Source organism: Aulonocara stuartgranti (assembly GCF_965226115.1).
Source record: "Aulonocara stuartgranti genome assembly, chromosome: 12".
NCBI classification, from domain to species: domain Eukaryota; kingdom Metazoa; phylum Chordata; class Actinopteri; order Cichliformes; family Cichlidae; genus Aulonocara; species Aulonocara stuartgranti.
In genome coordinates this window covers 18,612,404-18,637,720 of record NC_138948.1, presented here as the reverse complement: position 1 = coordinate 18,637,720, position 25,317 = coordinate 18,612,404, and the positions used below count along the sequence as shown (strand labels likewise).

The window sequence follows — 25,317 nt, the reverse complement described above, 5'->3', positions numbered from 1 at the left end:
CTTGATGCTGCCCCTTCTGACTTTTGGTGAGTGAGTCAGAACTTTCTGTCAGACAATCCTTCCTAACACACAAGTAAAACCTGGACCATTTGTCCCCACATCCACCCCTAACCTCTCTACTTCGTGTCTCTTAGGAATTGTGAGCTGCACAATTTCTATAAACAGCAAAAAAGAAGCAGAAACAGCAGACACTCAGCCAATTTTTGAATCTCAAGGTAAAGATCGCCATCTTCATCTGTCTCATCATCATTTATACATGAATGTACACAAAGAAAACAAATAATTTGTCTGTGATTTGTGTGAATTCAGGAGCCATGATCCAAAGCGGGGTTTCCTCATGGACAGAGAACTCTGTGCGCAAATGTATGCAGTGGGTGGACCCCTCCAGGGCCAGTAGAAGAGTAATCCAAGTAAGAATGACATAGTTTGCACAGCAAGATTTAAAGTGATATAACATGGAGAAAAAGTTTACATTTATGAACTCTGGGCAGCGTAATAATTAATTTTCTTTCCTCAGGAATATTTGCCTGGGCCTCCAGGGAACTGCTGGCCCCTGCAGGACAATTCCTGTAAATTGTCCTGCACAGAGATGAGTGGGGAGGAGTAAATGTGTTTCAAATGTTCTTTTGTACTTTTTAATGTGTTTCAAATAAATAAATTTTGTGTCTTAAAAAAGTTTTAGAACACGTCGCAGCATTTCCTTTTATGTGATATGGTTGGATCATAACGTGTTTCAAAAATAATGTTTACACCACCAAGGTGATTCCCAAAGAACCTTTAGCCATGAACCTGGCATATCTCAGGATAGTGTGCATTGTATCAATAAAATAAATCAGAAGAAACTGGACAAGTGGAGGACCTAAAAACCCAAAAACTAGCCCACAGCAGATAAACAGTACCTGAAAATCAGTGACAACGGGTCTGATGGAGAGATGAATCCATATTTTACATTTTTGGTTCAAATCATCGTCACGATATACAGACAAGTTCAGAAGAGAGGTACAACTGTATCTTCTGCTACTGTGTGTAAAACATGGTGGAGGCTCTGTCATAGAGCTGCATTTCAGCCAGTGGTGCCAGAGATTTAATCAAAACTGACTGAACTGTGAACCCAGAAAAGTACAGTCAGATTTTGATCCACCAGTCAATACCACCTGGAAATATCTGATGGTCAGAGGTTTTATTTTTTTAGCATAACAGTGACCCCAAGCACACTGTCAATGCAGCAAAAACATACCTAGACAGTAAAAACACAATGAAACACTAATAAAGGTGGTCACAACCAGATACTGACTTTAAGCTTGTTTGGATCTCAGCCACTGTTCTTTCTATATTAGATAGTGTGTTTTGATCAATCTCCACCCATATCTCTTTTCCTAGCAAAAGTAAGAAATGAGAATCTGGAGATTTTTTCAGGGTACTGTGTAACAAATGTTTTTGCTAATACTGAACCTTACCCAACCTAAGAGGAGTCATATGTATAGTAATGTACACACACGCACAAAATAAACCTTTATTTGAATATAAAACGTTGTTCCATTGAAAAACAGGTCTTATGTTGACACTTTTACCTGCATATAAGACTGGAGTACAACACATGAGCTACGCCAGTGATGAGGTTGTGGTTGGCAAACTCGAGGATGAGGAGCAGGATTGGGTATTCGCTGCGTCTCTTTTCAAGGCTGAAGTCCTCACTTAAGCCCATCCAGTGAAGCAGCAGCGTCCGCATCGCTTCAGGGAACAGCTCTGTGGCTAGTTCCTCAGCAGGTGGCAGGTCGCTGATGCGCTCAATGTGCTGAAGTTTAAAGCCCTCCACCTTCTGGCTGATGCTGCTGTTGGCTGCATGAAACTGCTGGCCAAGCCAACGTCCTATACAAGTGAGCAGGCTGCTTGAATACACTGGGCCCCAGTCTTTGGCCTTTAGCAGAGCCAGCACAATCTCCGTCGCATCTTTTTCTTCAAGTCTCCCATTTATGTAGCGATCAATGTTCTCCAAAAGCAGCAAGACCGTCTCCAGCTGCTCTGAGCAGCTTCGAGGCTCCGAGGAGAACTGTTCATCCAAGCGGTGCAATTTTTGTCTCACTGTGGATATTACTACTTCTCTTTGCTCAGATTGTAAGCTCTGCTTGGGAAGAGAACAATAATCATGATCTGCTGATGTGTCAGCAGTGTCCATGCTACTAACATCTACCACGTCCTTGTCAGCCTGGAAATAAGGAGGCTGTGATATTACACCCTTTGATTGTGAGTCACGCTGGCTGAGCGACCCTGAAGGGTCCAGCTGCACGCTGAGGCTGTAACTCACTTCCAGAGGGCTGTCACTGATCTGTGCTTTCCAGACATCCTAGGGGACAGATGTGATTAAAACATGCATTGTGACAGAAAAATAAAATTATCACGTATACATGATGTTTACCTGGAAATTCTCCAGCACAGCAAGCTGATCTTGCTTACTGTACAACTCAAAGGCTACTCGAAAAAGTCCCTGAATGCTGTAGAACCACAGGCTGTTATTTGCAGAGGGTACCTTCAAGCCGTGAAACCTGAAAGCTTGAACACAATCAGGGGGATCAGTGTGACAATGTGTCTGTCCTGGTGGGTGACTTTTACCTAAAAATAAGGTGCATATCAATGCGATAGCATGAGCTTGTCTATGTTTATTTCCCCCTAGTCATATTTATTTCATTTGATTGTCTACACCCACCCCGTGGTTTTAGAGGCACAGGTGTAGTTAATGTTTAACTTCCACTGGTATGTCTGTATTTTACCTGAGGAAAAAGTTATTTTTGTTGCAAGGCCTTTCTTGGCAAACTTGGCATGGTGTCTTGGATGGTTTTCTGTACGCACATCAGTCTTTGAGAGGAGATCGGCTCCCAAATAGAGCGGAATCGTTGAACCCTGAAACAGAGAGGATGAATATAAGCCACCGCCGTATAAAGCCTGACAATAACGTACACTGCCTGACCATGTTAATGGTATACATGCTCAACTGCTCATTAATGTGAGTCTATAATAAGCCAATGACATGCCAGCACCCCAGTGCATTTGTGCATGTAGACATGACCAAGACAACCCGCTGAAGTTCAACGTGAGCATCAGAATGGAGAAAAAACATGATTTAAGTGACTTTGAATGTGACATGGTTGTTGGGACTTTAGCCACACAAACATGCTTTTACAGAGAATTTCTCTGGGTGAAAATGTCTTGATGTCAGAGGTCAAAGTAGTCTGGCCAGACTTTTGAGTTTTCAGCTGAAAGGAAGGCAAGAACCACTCAAACAACCACTCATCCCACCTAAATTATGCAGAAGAGCATCTGCGAATGGACAACATGTTGAAGCTTTTAGCAGATGGACTACAGCAGAAGAAATCCACACTGGGTGTCACTCCTGTCAGCTAAGAAAAGAAACTGACGCTACATTTTGCGGGTTTGGGTGGAGCAAAGTTTAATTTGGGACTCTTAGTGCCAACTGAACAGAATTTCAACAGGCTACTTGAGTATTGTTGCTCACCATGTCCAGCTTTTATGACCACAGTTTACCCATCTTCTGCTTCCAGGAGGATAACATAGCATGTCACAAAGCTCAAATAATCTCAAACTGGCAGCGAAAATGAGTTCACTGTACACACATGGCCGCCACAGCCACCAGGTCCAACTCCAGGAGGATGTCCTGGAACAGGAGATTCACATCATGGATGTTCAGCCGACAAATCTGCAGGAGCTGCTGTGTGTGATCAAAATCTCAGAGGAAGGTACCCAGCTCCTTGTTGAATCTGTGCCACAAAGATTAAGCTGGCTCTGGAGGCAACAGTAGGCCCAACCCAGTACTAGTAAGGTGTACTTAATAAAATGCCCGGTGAGTGTAAAACTGCAGTATAGTATTAGTCAAGCTTTATTTATTTATTTATTTATTTTATTAAGCTGTTTTTTTTTATTTTGTGCATTTTTTTAAGATGCGGTCGGGAAAAAGTTGCAGGTGACAGGTGATGTGAAAAAATGACGAATTATAGCAACTCTGCTGACAGTGTTTACACGTGCTTCCATGGCAACTGCGTCAGACAGAATGTTATTGGATTTGAAAAAAAATAAATTTATTAGTAAACCTTCGTGTTTGCAGCATTCAGCATACTCAGCATACTCAGATACCTGTGATTGCAGCGAGAGAGAGAAAAAACGACAAGCATACACTGATCCACTAAAGATCAGCCAGAGACAGGTGAACACCTGATCCCTAAAGGTATGAGCTTGGTGCACATTGCTTTAAAGACTTATTGCAGCAGAGATGCAAAGATTTGTTTTACCTCCTAAGACCTGAACTCTTTCATGGCATGCCTTTTTAATTTCTCTTTGTTATTTGGGCTGTAAAAACAAAGAATTACTTTTTTTTGTTTGTTTCGACCTGATTTTTGTTTCTGAGAAAAATGAGATCCACATATGAGGACATTCACTTTAAATCTCAATGGCAGTATAATGTCCTCATAAGTGGATATCAGCCCCTTGTAGAGCAAAATTTTGCATTTTGGTCTAGACAACCCAAAATGTGTTGTGTGCACATATGTGGAGGCCAGGTCTTAGGATGTTAAATATATTGAATGATTCTAAGTAGAGAAAGTAAACAGCTTTTAATAATAAGTTTTGATTTTACATAGTGATGAATGCATCTTGTGTTTAAAGAGTGAATCACTGATCATTTTCTGTCTTTCTGCCATTTTACAGTGATGGCACGAAGAAGCCTCCGCCTGCAGGAGTCAGGCTATTATAGGGAAGACGGAGCTCCAAATATTTCATATAAAGAGACCTCATACAAGTATGTGTGTGGATGCTTTTGGGACTGCACGCTACATTCTGGATAAAACATCCTCAGGCGTGCCGACGGTGTAAATCTTCACCTGTAGAATAAGTCTTTAAACTTGTGTGTCATCTTTTAGGGTCTTCCGTCGGAGAAAACATAGGAGACGAGGTCCCTTTATGAACCCTCGCATACAGCAAAGTAAGGACCACTACTCAATTTTAACATCATTTAGAATGAGAGAAGAAGATTCTGTTATCAGACTGTAAACTCCCCTGTGGTTCTCTCTTTGCAGACAAAACAAGACTTTTAAAGCACATCATCACTTTCTTGATGCTGCCCCTTCTGACTTTTGGTGAGTGAGTCAGAACTTTCTGTCAGACAATCCTTCCTAACACACAAGTAAAACCTGGACCATTTGTCCCCACATCCACCCCTAACCTCTCTACTTCGTGTCTCTTAGGAATTGTGAGCTGCACAATTTCCATAAACAGCAAAAAAGAAGCAGAAACAGCAGACACTCAGCCAATTTTTGAATCTCAAGGTAAAGATCGCCATCTTCATCTGTCTCATCATCATTTATACATGAATGTACACAAAGAAAACAAATAATTTGTCTGTGATTTGTGTGAATTCAGGAGCCATGATCCAAAGCGGGGTTTCCTCATGGACAGAGAACTCTGTGCGCAAATGTATGCAGTGGGTGGACCCCTCCAGGGCCAGTAGAAGAGTAATCCAAGTAAGAATGACATAGTTTGCACAGCAAGATTTAAAGTGATATAACATGGAGAAAAAGTTTACATTTATGAACTCTGGGCAGCGTAATAATTAATTTTCTTTCCTCAGGAATATTTACCTGGGCCTCCAGGGAACTGCTGGCCCCTGCAGGACAATTCCTGTAAATTGTCCTGCACAGAGATGAGTGGGGAGGAGTAAATGTGTTTCAAATGTTCTTTTGTACTTTTTAATGTGTTTCAAATAAATAAATTTTGTGTCTTAAAAAAGTTTTAGAACACGTCGCAGCATTTCCTTTTATGTGATATGGTTGGATCATAACGTGGTGGTGTAAAAATAATGTTTACACCACCAAGGTGATTCCCAAAGAACCTTTAGCCATGAACCTGGCATATCTCAGGATAGTGTGCATTGTATCAATAAAATAAATCAGAAGAAACTGGACAAGTGGAGGACCTAAAAACCCAAAAACTAGCCCACAGCAGATAAACAGTACCTGAAAATCAGTGACAACGGGTCTGATGGAGAGATGAATCCATATTTTACATTTTTGGTTCAAATCATCGTCACGATATACAGACAAGTTCAGAAGAGAGGTACAACTGTATCTTCTGCTACTGTGTGTAAAACATGGTGGAGGCTCTGTCATAGAGCTGCATTTCAGCCAGTGGTGCCAGAGATTTAATCAAAACTGATTGAACTGTGAACCCAGAAAAGTACAGTCAGATTTTGATCCACCAGTCAATACCACCTGGAAATATCTGATGGTCAGAGGTTTTATTTTTTTAGCATAACAGTGACCCCAAGCACACTGTCAATGCAGCAAAAACATACCTAGACAGTAAAAACACAATGAAACACTAATAAAGGTGGTCACAACCAGATACTGACTTTAAGCTTGTTTGGATCTCAGCCACTGTTCTTTCTATATTAGATAGTGTGTTTTGATCAATCTCCACCCATATCTCTTTTCCTAGCAAAAGTAAGAAATGAGAATCTGGAGATTTTTTCAGGGTACTGTGTAACAAATGTTTTTGCTAATACTGAACCTTACCCAACCTAAGAGGAGTCATATGTATAGTAATGTACACACACGCACAAAATAAACCTTTATTTGAATATAAAACGTTGTTCCATTGAAAAACAGGTCTTATGTTGACACTTTTACCTGCATATAAGACTGGAGTACAACACATGAGCTACGCCAGTGATGAGGTTGTGGTTGGCAAACTCGAGGATGAGGAGCAGGATTGGGTATTCGCTGCGTCTCTTTTCAAGGCTGAAGTCCTCACTTAAGCCCATCCAGTGAAGCAGCAGCGTCCGCATCGCTTCAGGGAACAGCTCTGTGGCTAGTTCCTCAGCAGGTGGCAGGTCGCTGATGCGCTCAATGTGCTGAAGTTTAAAGCCCTCCACCTTCTGGCTGATGCTGCTGTTGGCTGCATGAAACTGCTGGCCAAGCCAACGTCCTATACAAGTGAGCAGGCTGCTTGAATACACTGGGCCCCAGTCTTTGGCCTTTAGCAGAGCCAGCACAATCTCCGTCGCATCTTTTTCTTCAAGTCTCCCATTTATGTAGCGATCAATGTTCTCCAAAAGCAGCAAGACCGTCTCCAGCTGCTCTGAGCAGCTTCGAGGCTCCGAGGAGAACTGTTCATCCAAGCGGTGCAATTTTTGTCTCACTGTGGATATTACTACTTCTCTTTGCTCAGATTGTAAGCTCTGCTTGGGAAGAGAACAATAATCATGATCTGCTGATGTGTCAGCAGTGTCCATGCTACTAACATCTACCACGTCCTTGTCAGCCTGGAAATAAGGAGGCTGTGATATTACACCCTTTGATTGTGAGTCACGCTGGCTGAGCGACCCTGAAGGGTCCAGCTGCACGCTGAGGCTGTAACTCACTTCCAGAGGGCTGTCACTGATCTGTGCTTTCCAGACATCCTAGGGGACAGATGTGATTAAAACATGCATTGTGACAGAAAAATAAAATTATCACGTATACATGATGTTTACCTGGAAATTCTCCAGCACAGCAAGCTGATCTTGCTTACTGTACAACTCAAAGGCTACTCGAAAAAGTCCCTGAATGCTGTAGAACCACAGGCTGTTATTTGCAGAGGGTACCTTCAAGCCGTGAAACCTGAAAGCTTGAACACAATCAGGGGGATCAGTGTGACAATGTGTCTGTCCTGGTGGGTGACTTTTACCTAAAAATAAGGTGCATATCAATGCGATAGCATGAGCTTGTCTATGTTTATTTCCCCCTAGTCATATTTATTTCATTTGATTGTCTACACCCACCCCGTGGTTTTAGAGGCACAGGTGTAGTTAATGTTTAACTTCCACTGGTATGTCTGTATTTTACCTGAGGAAAAAGTTATTTTTGTTGCAAGGCCTTTCTTGGCAAACTTGGCATGGTGTCTTGGATGGTTTTCTGTACGCACATCAGTCTTTGAGAGGAGATCGGCTCCCAAATAGAGTGGAATCGTTGAACCCTGAAACAGAGAGGATGAATATAAGCCACCGCCGTATAAAGCCTGACAATAACGTACACTGCCTGACCATGTTAATGGTATACATGCTCAACTGCTCATTAATGTGAGTCTATAATAAGCCAATGACATGCCAGCACCCCAGTGCATTTGTGCATGTAGACATGACCAAGACAACCCGCTGAAGTTCAACGCGAGCATCAGAATGGAGAAAAAACATGATTTAAGTGACTTTGAATGTGACATGGTTGTTGGGACTTTAGCCACACAAACATGCTTTTACAGAGAATTTCTCTGGGTGAAAATGTCTTGATGCCAGAGGTCAAAGTAGTCTGGCCAGACTTTTGAGTTTTCAGCTGACAGGAAGGCAAGAACCACTCAAACAACCACTCATCCCACCTAAATTATGCAGAAGAGCATCTGCGAATGGACAACATGTTGAAGCTTTTAGCAGATGGACTACAGCAGAAGAAATCCACACTGGGTGTCACTCCTGTCAGCTAAGAAAAGAAACTGACGCTACATTTTGCGGGTTTGGGTGGAGCAAAGTTTAATTTGGGACTCTTAGTGCCAACTGAACAGAATTTCAACAGGCTACTTGAGTATTGTTGCTCACCATGTCCAGCTTTTATGACCACAGTTTACCCATCTTCTGCTTCCAGGAGGATAACATAGCATGTCACAAAGCTCAAATAATCTCAAACTGGCAGCGGAAATGAGTTCACTGTACACACATGGCCGCCACAGCCACCAGGTCCAACTCCAGGAGGATGTCCTGGAACAGGAGATTCACATCATGGATGTTCAGCCGACAAATCTGCAGGAGCTGTGTGTGATCAAAATCTCAGAGGAAGGTACCCAGCTCCTTGTTGAATCTGTGCCACAAAGATTTAAGCTGGCTCTGGAGGCAACAGTAGGCCCAACCCAGTACTAGTAAGGTGTACTTAATAAAATGCCCGATGAGTGTAAAACTGCAGTATAGTATTAGTCAAGCTTTATTTATTTATTTTACTAAGCTGTTTTTTGTTTTTAGTTAGCTACAGTACTTATTTGTTAAACATTACTTATCACTATCCAATTAGAAAGTCTGCGACCGTCCTGCAAGTAAGGAGATGTGTTTATTATGCTGGTGGTAATACATCACCCTCTTGGACTACCTGTGAACCATTAACTCACCTGTTTGGTGCTCTCTGTCAGTCTGAACGATGTCAGACCCACCAGGTGAATGAAACGAATCCTCCTCGCGCCCCCGTCCCGCTGCGGTAACGTCAGAGGGATAACCGAGCAACCTGACATTACTAGAAGTCTCAATTAAGTGCTGTCCCATAGAAATGTTCCTGCGGGAAGAGTCACTGCAAATCAAAGTAATAAAAAGATCAACACAAATGACTGCACACGAAACAGAAACAAAAACATATGCTTTAAACCCTCAGCGATGACTCGCAGGGTAAGGTTTGCTTTACACATGCGCGAACTTTTACGTACTTCCTGTCATCGCTACAGATTAGAAAGAGCCGTTTCCTGGCTGGTGTCGCTTTTAACTTTATCTAATTCTTCTTTAAAATACTTTCCTGCAAAACAAATTGGAAAAATACACAGTACAACTGCATTAATGAGAAAAAATATATAAAAGAAAATGAATATGAATTCCACAAGAAGTCTTTTTTTTTTCTTTTGGCGACAGTGTTTTAAAATATAAACCACTATCTTTTTTCTTCTTTTCTTTTTTTAAAAGCAGAATAAAAGGGTGAGAATTTTATGTTTGATAAATAATCAACAAATGAATGCTGTACATTACTGGAGAAACTGGGACAGGTAAAAAAAAAAACCAATAACTTATGGTCTTTAGTTTTGGTTTTTTTATGTTGTTAGGTCTAACTTTAAATTATTATAAGACAAATCCTTACATGGTTCTGTTCCAACCATATAAGGATTTGTCTTTGATGTTTGTGGCATAATTACTAATAACAGAGTTGGTAATATGTATTCATTGTTTAATAGCTAATAATCAAATGCAGAGAGATGTATAAACACATAGTGAGTGAGAAAGGTGACTGAAGAGGAAACACTCAATGCATCCCCTAGAAGCCAACACCTATTGCAGTGTAACTAAGGGAGGATTCAGGGTCACCGGATCCAGTCCTAAGTATACACTTTATTAAAGTTTTAAATCTAATCTTAACAGCAGAGACGGCGTCTGTGTCCTGAATCCAAACTGAGAGCTGGTTCTACAGAAGAGGGGTCTGAAAGCTGAAGAAGGCTGTGCCTCCCATTCTACTTTTAAATGCTCTATGAACCACAAGTAAAACAGCAGTCTGAGAATGAAGAGCTTGTCAGCGGTGATACAGTACAATAGGGTCATTAAGATGGGGAATGATTATTCAACACCTTGTATGTGAGGAACAGGATTTTAAATTTGATTACAGATTAAACAGAGAAAGGAGAAGGCAACATAGAAATATGCTCTCTCTTTCTAGTTCCTGTCAGTACTCTTGCTGCAGCATTTTGGATCAACTGAAGGCTCTTCAGAGAGTTTAGTCATCCAGGTCTTTATGTCTTTAAGACATTCCTGCAGTTTTAACTAGTTGGTGTGTTGAATGAAAAGATTGCATAAAAATGTGAGGAGCTAAAGCGTTTTTAACACAATCCCTTAATTTCAGGGGATTCAAAGTAATTGACAAATTAAATAACAGAAAAATAAATGTCCATTTCTAATACTTGATTAAAAAACCCTTTACTTACAATGACAGCCTAGTTCTTGAACTCATGGACATCACCAGATGCTGGGCTTCCTCCTTTTTAATGCCCTGTCAGGCCTTTACTGCAGCGGCTTTCAGTTGCTGTTTGTTTGTGGGCCTTTCTGTTCAAAGTTTGTCTTCAACAAGTGAAATGTATGCTCAACTGGGATAAGATCAGGTGACTGACTTAGGCATTTAAGAATATTCCAATTCTGACAAATTGCAAACTCCCCTAACAGAGGCAAAGTAAAGGAAGGATCTGTGCAATGAAAGCTGGAAAGTCACCAGGAATAGATGGCCTCCCAGCAGAGTTTTATCACAAATTTAGAGATTTGCTACGTCCATTTTTAACTGAGTATTACATGAAGCCTTTGAATATGGACGGCCCCCTGCAAGTTTTAATCTGGCCATAATATCAGTAGTTCCAAAGGCGACAAAGATTTAACGGATCCAGGCAATTACAGACTGATAAATTTAATCAATGTGGATTACAAAATTCTATCCAAAGTACTAACAATGAGGCTGGAGGTTGTACTACCACAAATTATTCATAAAGATCAAGTAGGGTTTATCAAGAATAGACACAAATCCTGCACTGGCTCCATATTTAAATGCACAGAAGGACTTGATACGGTGGAGTGGAAATATCTGTTTAGGACCCTGGAAAAATTTGAATTAGGCGACAACTTTTGCAGATGGATTAGAACCATATATTTGAGGCCAGAAGAAGCTGTATTTACGAATGGGGTACTCTCTCCTTTTTTGAGTATTTCTAGATCAACACGTCAAGGATGTAATTTAGGTCCACTTCTATTTACCATCTTTTCAGAGCCATTAGCTATTCAGAGAAAATGCAGAGATTAAAGGTGTATTTGGGGGAGGTAGAGAACACAAATTGTTCCTGTACACAGATGATGTTCTGGTATTAAGCCAAGACCCTGCTAATTATATCACAACACTATTAGAGGTGACTGATAATTATTCACTGTTTTTGGAGTACAAAGTTAATTGGCATAAATCAGAGGTGATGCCAGTTTCCCAAACTTGTAGTCATAACCTAATATTGGGCTTTAACTTTAAGTGGGTGGACAAAGGAATGAAGTGTCTTGGAAATGAATTGAACCCAAATATTGAGGATATTATGGCTAACAGTGTGGGAAAATTAATAAGCAAAATCAATAAAAATTTGGATAAATTGAGTAAACTAGTTTGACATTGTGGGGAAAAGTAAACAGTAAAAATGGTTATATCAACAGTCATCAGCTATTATACAGGAATGTTGCCCATGTGTATCCCGCGACAGATGTTCCAAAGCTATAATAATATGATAAAAGATTTTCTTTGGAAGGGTTCGAACCCCTTATTAACATTAATCGACTTTCCCAACCAAAAAAAAAGAAGAGGGAATAGACCTAGGCAATATAGAGTATTAAAGCATCTCTTTTAAAAATGGCTAGATTAGGCAAACATTGCGCAATGAAAACCGATATAGATTGGATTTTAATAGAACAAGAGCTTGCATCTCCATCCACACCAATTTATATTTTATCACAAAAAGTAAATAAAGAGGGTAAGATGCAAAATCCTATTTTGAAATTTCAAAAATGGTGTGGTTGGACGTGCATAAAAATATAAACTTGTGCCTTAAACGTATGCCACCTTGTGGGATAATCTTAAAATAAAAATTGGTAAGCAGACTGTTTACTGGGCACAATGGCTAAGAAGAGGTATCAGAACTGTTGTGACTTATTTGAGGGAGATTTTTTCATGTCATATGAGAATATTACAAATAAGTTTTGTTTGGAGCGCTATTGTCATTTTTGGAAGTATTTACAAATAAGAAACTGTTTAAAAGGAAGAGTTACAATAACACACGAAAGTAACCCGATAGATAAGGAGGGATTTATGCAGCACAAAATTCTTAATATATATTATTATACTCCTTCAGCGCTGTATTGAATGGGTGTTGGTAGAGAGGACTTGTGTTGGAAATGTCGACAAGTAAAGGTACTGATACACGCCCTCTGGGAATGCCGGCTGTTTTTTCCAGTTTGGAACAGTGTATTGAATTATATGCAGGGATGGATACCTTGTAATTTGTCCAGATCACCTAAATCATGTCTACTGGGAGACAAAGGAGAGATGCCACAGTTAAATAAACACCAGTTTAGAGTGTTAAGTACTGCATTGGTAATGTGCATTTTTTTTAAGAGGGAAAAAGTTGCGGTGATGTGAAAAAATGACGAATTATAGCAACTCTGCTGACAGTGTTTACACGTGCTTCCATGGCAACTGTGTCAGACAGAATGTTTTTGGATTTGAAAAAAAATAAATTTATTAGTAAACCTTCGTGTTTGCAGCATTCAGCATACTCAGCATACTCAGATACCTGTGATTGCAGCGAGAGAGAGAAAAAACGACAAGCATACACTGATCCACTAAAGATCAGCCAGAGACAGGTGAACACCTGATCCCTAAAGGTATGAGCTTGGTGCACATTGCTTTAAAGACTTATTGCAGCAGAGATGCAAAGATTTGTTTTACCTCCTAAGACCTGAACTCTTTCATGGCATGCCTTTTTAATTTCTCTTTGTTATTTGGGCTGTAAAAACAAAGAATTACTTTTTTTTGTTTGTTTCGACCTGATTTTTGTTTCTGAGAAAAATGAGATCCACATATGAGGACATTCACTTTAAATCTCAATGGCAGTATAATGTCCTCATAAGTGGATATCAGCCCCTTGTAGAGCAAAATTTTGCATTTTGGTCTAGACAACCCAAAATGTGTTGTGTGCACATATGTGGAGGCCAGGTCTTAGGATGTTAAATATATTGAATGATTCTAAGTAGAGAAAGTAAACAGCTTTTAATAATAAGTTTTGATTTTACATAGTGATGAATGCATCTTGTGTTTAAAGAGTGAATCACTGATCATTTTCTGTCTTTCTGCCATTTTACAGTGATGGCACGAAGAAGCCTCCGCCTGCAGGAGTCAGGCTATTATAGGGAAGACGGAGCTCCAAATATTTCATATAAAGAGACCTCATACAAGTATGTGTGTGGATGCTTTTGGGACTGCACGCTACATTCTGGATAAAACATCCTCAGGCGTGCCGACGGTGTAAATCTTCACCTGTAGAATAAGTCTTTAAACTTGTGTGTCATCTTTTAGGGTCTTCCGTCGGAGAAAACATAGGAGACGAGGTCCCTTTATGAACCCTCGCATACAGCAAAGTAAGGACCACTACTCAATTTTAACATCATTTAGAATGAGAGAAGAAGATTCTGTTATCAGACTGTAAACTCCCCTGTGGTTCTCTCTTTGCAGACAAAACAAGACTTTTAAAGCACATCATCACTTTCTTGATGCTGCCCCTTCTGACTTTTGGTGAGTGAGTCAGAACTTTCTGTCAGACAATCCTTCCTAACACACAAGTAAAACCTGGCCCATTTGTCCCCACATCCACCCCTAACCTCTCTACTTCGTGTCTCTTAGGAATTGTGAGCTGCACAATTTCCATAAACAGCAAGAAAGAAGCAGAAACAGCAGACACTCAGCCAATTTTTGAATCTCAAGGTAAAGATCGCCATCTTCATCTGTCTCATCATCATTTATACATGAATGTACACAAAGAAAACAAATAATTTGTCTGTGATTTGTGTGAATTCAGGAGCCATGATCCAAAGCGGGGTTTCCTCATGGACAGAGAACTCTGTGCGCAAATGTATGCAGTGGGTGGACCCCTCCAGGGCCAGTAGAAGAGTAATCCAAGTAAGAATGACATAGTTTGCACAGCAAGATTTAAAGTGATATAACATGGAGAAAAAGTTTACATTTATGAACTCTGGGCAGTGTAATAATTAATTTTCTTTCCTCAGGAATATTTACCTGGGCCTCCAGGGAACTGCTGGCCCCTGCAGGACAATTCCTGTAAATTGTCCTGCACAGAGATGAGTGGGGAGGAGTAAATGTGTTTCAAATGTTCTTTTGTACTTTTTAATGTGTTTCAAATAAATAAATTTTGTGTCTTAAAAAAGTTTTAGAACACGTCGCAGCATTTCCTTTTATGTGATATGGTTGGATCATAACGTGGTGGTGTAAAAATAATGTTTACACCACCAAGGTGATTCCCAAAGAACCTTTAGCCATGAACCTGGCATATCTCAGGATAGTGTGCATTGTATCAATAAAATAAATCAGAAGAAACTGGACAAGTGGAGGACCTAAAAACCCAAAAACTAGCCCACAGCAGATAAACAGTACCTGAAAATCAGTGACAACAGGTCTGATGGAGAGATGAATCCATATTTTACATTTTTGGTTCAAATCATCGTCACGATATACAGACAAGTTCAGAAGAGAGGTACAACTGTATCTTCTGCTACTGTGTGTAAAACATGGTGGAGGCTCTGTCATAGAGCTGCATTTCAGCCAGTGGTGCCAGAGATTTAATCAAAACTGATTGAACTGTGAACCCAGAAAAGTACAGTCAGATTTTGATCCACCAGTCAATACCACCTGGAAATATCTGATGGTCAGAGGTTTTATTTTTTTAGCATAACAGTGACCCCAAGCACACTGTCAATGCAGCAAAAACATACCTAGACAGTAAAAACACAATGAAACACTAATAAAGGTGGTCACAACCAGATACTGACTTTAAGCTTGTTTGGATCTCAGCCACTGTTCTTTCTATATTAGATAGTGTGTTTTGATCAATCTCCACCCATATCTCTTTTCCTAGCAAAAGTAAGAAATGAGAATCTGGAGATTTTTTCAGGGTACTGTGTAACAAATGTTTTTGCTAATACTGAACCTTACCCAACCTAAGAGGAGTCATATGTATAGTAATGTACACACACGCACAAAATAAACCTTTATTTGAATATAAAACGTTGTTCCATTGAAAAACAGGTCTTATGTTGACACTTTTACCTGCATATAAGACTGGAGTACAACACATGAGCTACGCCAGTGATGAGGTTGTGGTTGGCAAACTCGAGGATGAGGAGCAGGATTGGGTATTCGCTGCGTCTCTTTTCAAGGCTGAAGTCCTCACTTAAGCCCATCCAGTGAAGCAGCAGCGTCCGCATCGCTTCAGGGAACAGCTCTGTGGCTAGTTCCTCAGCAGGTGGCAGGTCGCTGATGCGCTCAATGTGCTGAAGTTTAAAGCCCTCCACCTTCTGGCTGATGCTGCTGTTGGCTGCATGAAACTGCTGGCCAAGCCAACGTCCTATATAAGTGAGCAGGCTGCTTGAATACACTGGGCCCCAGTCTTTGGCCTTTAGCAGAGCCAGCACAATCTCCGTCGCATCTTTTTCTTCAAGTCTCCCATTTATGTAGCGATCAATGTTCTCCAAAAGCAGCAAGACCGTCTCCAGCTGCTCTGAGCAGCTTCGAGGCTCCGAGGAGAACTGTTCATCCAAGCGGTGCAATTTTTGTCTCACTGTGGATATTACTACTTCTCTTTGCTCAGATTGTAAGCTCTGCTTGGGAAGAGAACAATAATCATGATCTGCTGATGTGTCAGCAGTGTCCATGCTACTAACATCTACCACGTCCTTGTCAGCCTGGAAATAAGGAGGCTGTGATATTACACCCTTTGATTGTGAGTCACGCTGGCTGAGCGACCCTGAAGGGTCCAGCTGCACGCTGAGGCTGTAACTCACTTCCAGAGGGCTGTCACTGATCTGTGCTTTCCAGACATCCTAGGGGACAGATGTGATTAAAACATGCATTGTGACAGAAAAATAAAATTATCACGTATACATGATGTTTACCTGGAAATTCTCCAGCACAGCAAGCTGATCTTGCTTACTGTACAACTCAAAGGCTACTCGAAAAAGTCCCTGAATGCTGTAGAACCACAGGCTGTTATTTGCAGAGGGTACCTTCAAGCCGTGAAACCTGAAAGCTTGAACACAATCAGGGGGATCAGTGTGACAATGTGTCTGTCCTGGTGGGTGACTTTTACCTAAAAATAAGGTGCATATCAATGCGATAGCATGAGCTTGTCTATGTTTATTTCCCCCTAGTCATATTTATTTCATTTGATTGTCTACACCCACCCCGTGGTTTTAGAGGCACAGGTGTAGTTAATGTTTAACTTCCACTGGTATGTCTGTATTTTACCTGAGGAAAAAGTTATTTTTGTTGCAAGGCCTTTCTTGGCAAACTTGGCATGGTGTCTTGGATGGTTTTCTGTACGCACATCAGTCTTTGAGAGGAGATCGGCTCCCAAATAGAGCGGAATCGTTGAACCCTGAAACAGAGAGGATGAATATAAGCCACCGCCGTATAAAGCCTGACAATAACGTACACTGCCTGACCATGTTAATGGTATACATGCTCAACTGCTCATTAATGTGAGTCTATAATAAGCCAATGACATGCCAGCACCCCAGTGCATTTGTGCATGTAGACATGACCAAGACAACCCGCTGAAGTTCAACGCGAGCATCAGAATGGAGAAAAAACATGATTTAAGTGACTTTGAATGTGACATGGTTGTTGGGACTTTAGCCACACAAACATGCTTTTACAGAGAATTTCTCTGGGTGAAAATGTCTTGATGCCAGAGGTCAAAGTAGTCTGGCCAGACTTTTGAGTTTTCAGCTGACAGGAAGGCAAGAACCACTCAAACAACCACTCATCCCACCTAAATTATGCAGAAGAGCATCTGCGAATGGACAACATGTTGAAGCTTTTAGCAGATGGACTACAGCAGAAGAAATCCACACTGGGTGTCACTCCTGTCAGCTAAGAAAAGAAACTGACGCTACATTTTGCGGGTTTGGGTGGAGCAAAGTTTAATTTGGGACTCTTAGTGCCAACTGAACAGAATTTCAACAGGCTACTTGAGTATTGTTGCTCACCATGTCCAGCTTTTATGACCACAGTTTACCCATCTTCTGCTTCCAGGAGGATAACATAGCATGTCACAAAGCTCAAATAATCTCAAACTGGCAGCGAAAATGAGTTCACTGTACACACATGGCCGCCACAGCCACCAGGTCCAACTCCAGGAGGATGTCCTGGAACAGGAGATTCACATCATGGATGTTCAACCGACAAATCTGCAGGAGCTGTGTGTGATCAAAATCTCAGAGGAAGGTACCCAGCTCCTTGTTGAATCTGTGCCACAAAGATTTAAGCTGGCTCTGGAGGCAACAGTAGGCCCAACCCAGTACTAGTAAGGTGTACTTAATAAAATGCCCGATGAGTGTAAAACTGCAGTATAGTATTAGTCAAGCTTTATTTATTTATTTATTTATTTTACTAAGCTGTTTTTTGTTTTTAGTTAGCTACAGTACTTATTTGTTAAACATTACTTATCACTATCCAATTAGAAAGTCTGCGACCGTCCTGCAAGTAAGGAGATGTGTTTATTATGCTGGTGGTAATACATCACCCTCTTGGACTACCTGTGAACCATTAACTCACCTGTTTGGTGCTCTCTGTCAGTCTGAACGATGTCAGACCCACCAGGTGAATGAAACGAATCCTCCTCGCGCCCCCGTCCCGCTGCGGTAACGTCAGAGGGATAACCGAGCAACCTGACATTACTGGAAGTCTCAATTAAGTGCTGTCCCATAGAAATGTTCCTGCGGGAAGAGTCACTGCAAATCAAAGTAATAAAAAGATCAACACAAATGACTGCACACGAAACAGAAACAAAAACATATGCTTTAAACCCTCAGCGATGACTCGCAGGGTAAGGTTTGCTTTACACATGCGCGAACTTTTACGTACTTCCTGTCATCGCTACAGATTAGAAAGAGCCGTTTCCTGGCTGGTGTCGCTTTTAACTTTATCTAATTCTTCTTTAAAATACTTTCCTGCAAAACAAATTGGAAAAATACACAGTACAACTGCATTAATGAGAAAAAATATATAAAAGAAAATGAATATGAATTCCACAAGAAGTCTTTTTTTTTCTTTTGGCGACAGTGTTTTAAAATATAAACCACTATCTTTTTTCTTCTTTTCTTTTTTTAAAAGCAGAATAAAAGGGTGAGAATTTTATGTTTGATAAATAATCAACAAATGAATGCTGTACATTACTGGAGAAACTGGGACAGGTAAAAAAAAAAACCAATAACTTATGGTCTTTAGTTTTGGTTTTTTTATGTTGTTAGGTCTAACTTTAAATTATTATAAGACAAATCCTTACATGGTTCTGTTCCAACCATATAAGGATTTGTCTTTGATGTTTGTGGCATAATTACTAATAACAGAGTTGGTAATATGTATTCATTGTTTAATAGCTAATAATCAAATGCAGAGAGATGTATAAACACATAGTGAGTGAGAAAGGTGACTGAAGAGGAAACACTCAATGCATCCCCTAGAAGCCAACACCTATTGCAGTGTAACTAAGGGAGGATTCAGGGTCACCGGATCCAGTCCTAAGTATACACTTTATTAAAGTTTTAAATCTAATCTTAACAGCAGAGACGGCGTCTGTGTCCTGAATCCAAACTGAGAGCTGGTTCTACAGAAGAGGGGTCTGAAAGCTGAAGAAGGCTGTGCCTCCCATTCTACTTTTAAATGCTCTATGAACCACAAGTAAAACAGCAGTCTGAGAATGAAGAGCTTGTCAGCGGTGATACAGTACAATAGGGTCATTAAGATGGGGAATGATTATTCAACACCTTGTATGTGAGGAACAGGATTTTAAATTTGATTACAGATTAAACAGAGAAAGGAGAAGGCAACATAGAAATATGCTCTCTCTTTCTAGTTCCTGTCAGTACTCTTGCTGCAGCATTTTGGATCAACTGAAGGCTCTTCAGAGAGTTTAGTCATCCAGGTCTTTATGTCTTTAAGACATTCCTGCAGTTTTAACTAGTTGGTGTGTTGAATGAAAAGATTGCATAAAAATGTGAGGAGCTAAAGCGTTTTTAACACAATCCCTTAATTTCAGGGGATTCAAAGTAATTGACAAATTAAATAACAGAAAAATAAATGTCCATTTCTAATACTTGATTAAAAAAAAACCTTTACTTACAATGACAGCCTAGTTCTTGAACTCATGGACATCACCAGATGCTGGGCTTCCTCCTTTTTAATGCCCTGTCAGGCCTTTACTGCAGCGGCTTTCAGTTGCTGTTTGTTTGTGGGCCTTTCTGTTCAAAGTTTGTCTTCAACAAGTGAAATGTATGCTCAACTGGGATAAGATCAGGTGACTGACTTAGGCATTTAAGAATATTCCAATTCTGACAAATTGCAAACTCCCCTAACAGAGGCAAAGTAAAGGAAGGATCTGTGCAATGAAAGCTGGAAAGTCACCAGGAATAGATGGCCTCCCAGCAGAGTTTTATCACAAATTTAGAGATTTGCTACGTCCATTTTTAACTGAGTATTACATGAAGCCTTTGAATATGGACGGCCCCCTGCAAGTTTTAATCTGGCCATAATATCAGTAGTTCCAAAGGCGACAAAGATTTAACGGATCCAGGCAATTACAGACTGATAAATTTAATCAATGTGGATTACAAAATTCTATCCAAAGTACTAACAATGAGGCTGGAGGTTGTACTACCACAAATTATTCATAAAGATCAAGTAGGGTTTATCAAGAATAGACACAAATCCTGCACTGGCTCCATATTTAAATGCACAGAAGGACTTGATACGGTGGAGTGGAAATATCTGTTTAGGACCCTGGAAAAATTTGAATTAGGCGACAACTTTTGCAGATGGATTAGAACCATATATTTGAGGCCAGAAGAAGCTGTATTTACGAATGGGGTACTCTCTCCTTTTTTGAGTATTTCTAGATCAACACGTCAAGGATGTAATTTAGGTCCACTTCTATTTACCATCTTTTCAGAGCCATTAGCTATTCAGAGAAAATGCAGAGATTAAAGGTGTATTTGGGGGAGGTAGAGAACACAAATTGTTCCTGTACACAGATGATGTTCTGGTATTAAGCCAAGACCCTGCTAATTATATCACAACACTATTAGAGGTGACTGATAATTATTCACTGTTTTTGGAGTACAAAGTTAATTGGCATAAATCAGAGGTGATGCCAGTTTCCCAAACTTGTAGTCATAACCTAATATTGGGCTTTAACTTTAAGTGGGTGGACAAAGGAATGAAGTGTGTTGTAATTGAATTGAACCCAAATATTGAGGATATTATGGCTAACAGTGTGGGAAAATTAATAAGCAAAATCAATAAAAATTTGGATAAATTGAGTAAACTAGTTTGACATTGTGGGGAAAAGTAAACAGTAAAAATGGTTATATCAACAGTCATCAGCTATTATACAGGAATGTTGCCCATGTGTATCCCGCGACAGATGTTCCAAAGCTATAATAATATGATAAAAGATTTTCTTTGGAAGGGTTCGAACCCCTTATTAACATTAATCGACTTTCCCAACCAAAAAAAAGAAGAGGGAATAGACCTAGGCAATATAGAGTATTAAAGCATCTCTTTTAAAAATGGCTAGATTAGGCAAACATTGCGCAATGAAAACCGATATAGATTGGATTTTAATAGAACAAGAGCTTGCATCTCCATCCACACCAATTTATATTTTATCACAAAAAGTAAATAAAGAGGGTAAGATGCAAAATCCTATTTTGAAATTTCAAAAATGGTGTGGTTGGACGTGCATAAAAATATAAACTTGTGCCTTAAAAGTATGCCACCTTGTGGGATAATCTTAAAATAAAAATTGGTAAGCAGACTGTTTACTGGGCACAATGGCTAAGAAGAGGTATCAGAACTGTTGTGACTTATTTGAGGGAGATTTTTTCATGTCATATGAGAATATTACAAATAAGTTTTGTTTGGAGCGCTATTGTCATTTTTGGAAGTATTTACAAATAAGAAACTGTTTAAAAGGAAGAGTTACAATAACACACGAAAGTAACCCGATAGATAAGGAGGGATTTATGCAGCACAAAATTCTTAATATATATTATTATACTCCTTCAGCGCTGTATTGAATGGGTGTTGGTAGAGAGGACTTGTGTTGGAAATGTCGACAAGTAAAGGTACTGATACACGCCCTCTGGGAATGCCGGCTGTTTTTTCCAGTTTGGAACAGTGTATTGAATTATATGCAGGGATGGATACCTTGTAATTTGTCCAGATCACCTAAATCATGTCTACTGGGAGACAAAGGAGAGATGCCACAGTTAAATAAACACCAGTTTAGAGTGTTAAGTACTGCATTGGTAACGTGCATTTTTTTTAAGAGGGAAAAAGTTGCGGTGATGTGAAAAAATGACGAATTATAGCAACTCTGCTGACAGTGTTTACACGTGCTTCCATGGCAACTGTGTCAGACAGAATGTTTTTGGATTTGAAAAAAAATAAATTTATTAGTAAACCTTCGTGTTTGCAGCATTCAGCATACTCAGCATACTCAGATACCTGTGATTGCAGCGAGAGAGAGAAAAAACGACAAGCATACACTGATCCACTAAAGATCAGCCAGAGACAGGTGAACACCTGATCCCTAAAGGTATGAGCTTGGTGCACATTGCTTTAAAGACTTATTGCAGCAGAGATGCAAAGATTTGTTTTACCTCCTAAGACCTGAACTCTTTCATGGCATGCCTTTTTAATTTCTCTTTGTTATTTGGGCTGTAAAAACAAAGAATTACTTTTTTTTGTTTGTTTCGACCTGATTTTTGTTTCTGAGAAAAATGAGATCCACATATGAGGACATTCACTTTAAATCTCAATGGCAGTATAATGTCCTCATAAGTGGATATCAGCCCCTTGTAGAGCAAAATTTTGCATTTTGGTCTAGACAACCCAAAATGTGTTGTGTGCACATATGTGGAGGCCAGGTCTTAGGATGTTAAATATATTGAATGATTCTAAGTAGAGAAAGTAAACAGCTTTTAATAATAAGTTTTGATTTTACATAGTGATGAATGCATCTTGTGTTTAAAGAGTGAATCACTGATCATTTTCTGTCTTTCTGCCATTTTACAGTGATGGCACGAAGAAGCCTCCGCCTGCAGGAGTCAGGCTATTATAGGGAAGACGGAGCTCCAAATATTTCATATAAAGAGACCTCATACAAGTATGTGTGTGGATGCTTTTGGGACTGCACGCTACATTCTGGATAAAACATCCTCAGGCGTGCCGACGGTGTAAATCTTCACCTGTAGAATAAGTCTTTAAACTTGTGTGTCATCTTTTAGGGTCTTCCGTCGGAGAAAACATAGGAGACGAGGTCCCTTTATGAACCCTCGCATACAGCAAAGTAAGGACCACTACTCAATTTTAACATCATTTAGAATGAGAGAAGAAGATTCTGTTATCAGACTGTAAACTCCCCTGTGGTTCTCTCTTTGCAGACAAAACAAGACTTTTAAAGCACATCATCACTTTCTTGATGCTGCCCCTTCTGACTTTTGGTGAGTGACTCAGAACTTTCTGTCAGACAATCCTTCCTAACACACAAGTAAAACCTGGACCATTTGTCCCCACATCCACCCCTAACCTCTCTACTTCGTGTCTCTTAGGAATTGTGAGCTGCACAATTTCCATAAACAGCAAAAAAGAAGCAGAAACAGCAGACACTCAGCCAATTTTTGAATCTCAAGGTAAAGATCGCCATCTTCATCTGTCTCATCATCATTTATACATGAATGTACACAAAGAAAACAAATAATTTGTCTGTGATTTGTGTGAATTCAGGAGCCATGATCCAAAGCGGGGTTTCCTCATGGACAGAGAACTCTGTGCGCAAATGTATGCAGTGGGTGGACCCCTCCAGGGCCAGTAGAAGAGTAATCCAAGTAAGAATGACATAGTTTGCACAGCAAGATTCAAAGTGATATAACATGGAGAAAAAGTTTACATTTATGAACTCTGGGCAGCGTAATAATTAATTTCTTTCCTCAGGAATATTTGCCTGTGCCTCCAGGGAACTGCTGGCCCCTGCAGGTCAGAGTGTAATCATCTCACTGTTCCACCCAGTCTCCATCACTGCCCTGACACTGGGACATCTCCGAAAACACCAGTCACCCGATGGAACCAAAAAAAGCGCCCCAAGAGTGTTTTCTGCCTATGTGAGTGACATGATTTTGTTGATAGTCTAAAGATTTCACGTTTTTTTGTATTATAATTCTCACCAAAACCTCTCTTCTTCTTCAAGGGAATGTTGACCATAGGGGCAGAAGGGACCTTTTTGGGAACTTTCCTATATGACAGCCAAGGAAGAGAATTTCAGACCTTCAACCTACCAGTGAGTACAACACAAAAACATATTAGAGCTCTTTCAGTCATGCTGTTTTTAATGGGCTCAATTTGTAACCAAATAAGAAAAAACTGATGACAAAATTTACTGGGATGCACTGACAGCTGGTCTGGGAGGGGCTACTACCGCACAATGTTATATAGCATTTACTTTTCAACCTGGTTGGTTCTTTTCATTACCACCTCTCTCTCATTTGTCAACAGTATACAAACAACAGCATCTTCAGATATGTGAAGCTTAGGATTGAGTGGAACTCTGGAGATCAAGACTTCCCCTGCCTGTATAATTTTAGGGTCCATGGCAAACTCTTTACCTAATAAATGATTTGAATGACTGTGTTACCTGGGTAGTAAGTGAGTGACCAATTCTTGGGCTCTGGGGGCTCACAGCTGCCCAGGTACAGGCAGGGGTCTGAGGAGACCTGCAGGAGGAGTGGGGACCATCTTATTTTGAGTGATGGTGCAGGATCCAATATATTCCCCAACATATTTTTTCAGATTAGATCACCGAAATTTCCTTTGCTATGAACTTATAAGCAGTTAATTTAACTACTGAGTTAAATTTTGCTGTGTGTTCTCAATGCAATACCTTAGACTGAGCTGAAGTAGGAACATACAGATAGTTGGGCAGACCTCCAGGATCAGATCCATTCAGTAGACTGACTTTTACACAATGAGCCTATAATCCAGGTGTCTGTGGAGAATTTGCCAGACGTGGCTCTGTTGCTCATTGAGGGTTCTAGAAAAAAATCAAGATGTCGTCAAGGCAGACAATAACAAGAAAAATAAAATAAAATTCCTGAGGACATCATTAACAAGAGCTAGGAAAAAAGCTGGGACATTTGTGAGGACGAACAGCATCGCCAGGCACCTTAAATACCCAAGGTGGGTGTTGAAGGCTGTTTTCCATTTGTTGCCCTCACGAATCCTAACCAGATGGTAAGCATTTCCAGTTTGGAAAAGATGGACGTACCCTGCAGGAGTTCAAAGGTGGAAAAAAGGAAGAGGTAGTGGAACTTGTTTTTAACTGTAATCTGGTTAAGGGTGCAGTAGTCAATACGGGGATGGAGTGTTTTGTCTCTTTTCTCAATAAAGAAAAAAACAGCAGCTAAGAGTGAAAAAGATGGGCAAATGATACCTGCTCCTGTGTTAATCTCCCAAACATGAACAGAACAGTCTAAACAGATTTAATTCCCAGTAATTCGTACAGTTCCTTTAATGTGTGAGACATGAATAATGTGCCCTGGTTAGTCATTGTCTCTTTCGGGATGCTGACTCATGAGATGATCTGAAACTGGGCCTGCACCACACTCTTTGCCAAAATGGT

At 40.2% G+C, this 25,317-nt stretch overlaps 6 protein-coding genes across 6 annotated transcripts; 3 read left to right on the top strand and 3 right to left on the bottom strand.

Moving 5' to 3' along the window:
• Positions 1-1,499: 1,499 nt before the first annotated feature.
• Positions 1,500-3,638, bottom strand: LOC309718777 (uncharacterized protein). Its single transcript, XM_082554328.1, has 4 exons — positions 3,512-3,638; positions 2,769-2,898; positions 2,417-2,550; positions 1,500-2,344 (listed from the first exon to the last, which is right to left on the bottom strand). The coding sequence occupies exons 1-4, from the start codon at positions 3,512-3,514 to the stop codon at positions 1,568-1,570; spliced, it is 1,044 nt and encodes a 347-aa protein (XP_082410454.1). The 5' UTR covers positions 3,515-3,638; the 3' UTR covers positions 1,500-1,567.
• Positions 3,639-3,741: 103 nt separating this feature from the next.
• On the top strand, positions 3,742-5,802 carry LOC309719705 (uncharacterized protein). Its single transcript, XM_082556008.1, has 8 exons — positions 3,742-3,856; positions 3,954-4,237; positions 4,717-4,807; positions 4,929-4,990; positions 5,085-5,144; positions 5,253-5,333; positions 5,428-5,528; positions 5,636-5,802. Exons 3-8 carry the CDS (start codon positions 4,719-4,721, stop codon positions 5,723-5,725), a joined length of 483 nt encoding a protein of 160 aa, XP_082412134.1. The 5' UTR covers positions 3,742-3,856; positions 3,954-4,237; positions 4,717-4,718; the 3' UTR covers positions 5,726-5,802.
• An 818-nt stretch (positions 5,803-6,620) lies between these two features.
• Positions 6,621-9,480, bottom strand: LOC309718776 (uncharacterized protein). Its single transcript, XM_082554327.1, has 4 exons — positions 9,193-9,480; positions 7,890-8,019; positions 7,538-7,671; positions 6,621-7,465 (listed from the first exon to the last, which is right to left on the bottom strand). The coding sequence occupies exons 1-4, from the start codon at positions 9,310-9,312 to the stop codon at positions 6,689-6,691; spliced, it is 1,161 nt and encodes a 386-aa protein (XP_082410453.1). The 5' UTR covers positions 9,313-9,480; the 3' UTR covers positions 6,621-6,688.
• A 3,514-nt stretch (positions 9,481-12,994) lies between these two features.
• Positions 12,995-14,799, top strand: LOC309719337 (uncharacterized protein). The gene is made up of 7 exons (XM_082555385.1): positions 12,995-13,234; positions 13,714-13,804; positions 13,926-13,987; positions 14,082-14,141; positions 14,250-14,330; positions 14,425-14,525; positions 14,633-14,799. Exons 2-7 carry the CDS (start codon positions 13,716-13,718, stop codon positions 14,720-14,722), a joined length of 483 nt encoding a protein of 160 aa, XP_082411511.1. The 5' UTR covers positions 12,995-13,234; positions 13,714-13,715; the 3' UTR covers positions 14,723-14,799.
• Positions 14,800-15,617: 818 nt separating this feature from the next.
• LOC309719325 (uncharacterized protein) lies at positions 15,618-18,505 on the bottom strand. The gene is made up of 4 exons (XM_082555373.1): positions 18,198-18,505; positions 16,887-17,016; positions 16,535-16,668; positions 15,618-16,462 (listed from the first exon to the last, which is right to left on the bottom strand). Exons 1-4 carry the CDS (start codon positions 18,315-18,317, stop codon positions 15,686-15,688), a joined length of 1,161 nt encoding a protein of 386 aa, XP_082411499.1. The 5' UTR covers positions 18,318-18,505; the 3' UTR covers positions 15,618-15,685.
• Positions 18,506-22,052: 3,547 nt separating this feature from the next.
• LOC309719538 (uncharacterized protein) lies at positions 22,053-23,690 on the top strand (the record flags this gene model as incomplete). The annotated part of the gene is made up of 7 exons (XM_082555695.1): positions 22,053-22,239; positions 22,719-22,809; positions 22,931-22,992; positions 23,087-23,146; positions 23,255-23,335; positions 23,430-23,530; positions 23,637-23,690. Exons 2-7 carry the CDS (start codon positions 22,721-22,723, stop codon positions 23,688-23,690), a joined length of 447 nt encoding a protein of 148 aa, XP_082411821.1. The 5' UTR covers positions 22,053-22,239; positions 22,719-22,720.
• Positions 23,691-25,317: the final 1,627 nt, after the last annotated feature.

Coding starts and splice junctions, on each gene's coding strand:
- LOC309718777 (XM_082554328.1), bottom strand. Junction 2,551..2,768: donor AAAAATAACTTTTTCCTCAG/GTAAAATACAGA, acceptor ATTGTGTTCAAG/CTTTCAGGTTTCACGGCTTG. Junction 2,345..2,416: donor CTGTGCTGGAGAATTTCCAG/GTAAACATCATG, acceptor TCTGTCCCCTAG/GATGTCTGGAAAGCACAGAT.
- LOC309719705 (XM_082556008.1), top strand. CDS start 4,719: ATGGCACGAAGAAGCCTCCGCCTGCAGGAGTCAGGCTATTATAGGGAA. Junction 4,808..4,928: donor TATAAAGAGACCTCATACAA/GTATGTGTGTGG, acceptor GTCATCTTTTAG/GGTCTTCCGTCGGAGAAAAC. Junction 4,991..5,084: donor GAACCCTCGCATACAGCAAA/GTAAGGACCACT, acceptor CTCTCTTTGCAG/ACAAAACAAGACTTTTAAAG.
- LOC309718776 (XM_082554327.1), bottom strand. CDS start 9,312: ATGTCAGGTTGCTCGGTTATCCCTCTGACGTTACCGCAGCGGGACGGG. Junction 8,020..9,192: donor TGACAGAGAGCACCAAACAG/GTGAGTTAATGG, acceptor TCTCTGTTTCAG/GGTTCAACGATTCCACTCTA. Junction 7,672..7,889: donor AAAAATAACTTTTTCCTCAG/GTAAAATACAGA, acceptor ATTGTGTTCAAG/CTTTCAGGTTTCACGGCTTG.
- LOC309719337 (XM_082555385.1), top strand. CDS start 13,716: ATGGCACGAAGAAGCCTCCGCCTGCAGGAGTCAGGCTATTATAGGGAA. Junction 14,142..14,249: donor GCTGCCCCTTCTGACTTTTG/GTGAGTGAGTCA, acceptor CGTGTCTCTTAG/GAATTGTGAGCTGCACAATT. Junction 14,526..14,632: donor CCAGTAGAAGAGTAATCCAA/GTAAGAATGACA, acceptor TTCTTTCCTCAG/GAATATTTACCTGGGCCTCC.
- LOC309719325 (XM_082555373.1), bottom strand. CDS start 18,317: ATGTCAGGTTGCTCGGTTATCCCTCTGACGTTACCGCAGCGGGACGGG. Junction 17,017..18,197: donor TGACAGAGAGCACCAAACAG/GTGAGTTAATGG, acceptor TCTCTGTTTCAG/GGTTCAACGATTCCGCTCTA. Junction 16,463..16,534: donor CTGTGCTGGAGAATTTCCAG/GTAAACATCATG, acceptor TCTGTCCCCTAG/GATGTCTGGAAAGCACAGAT.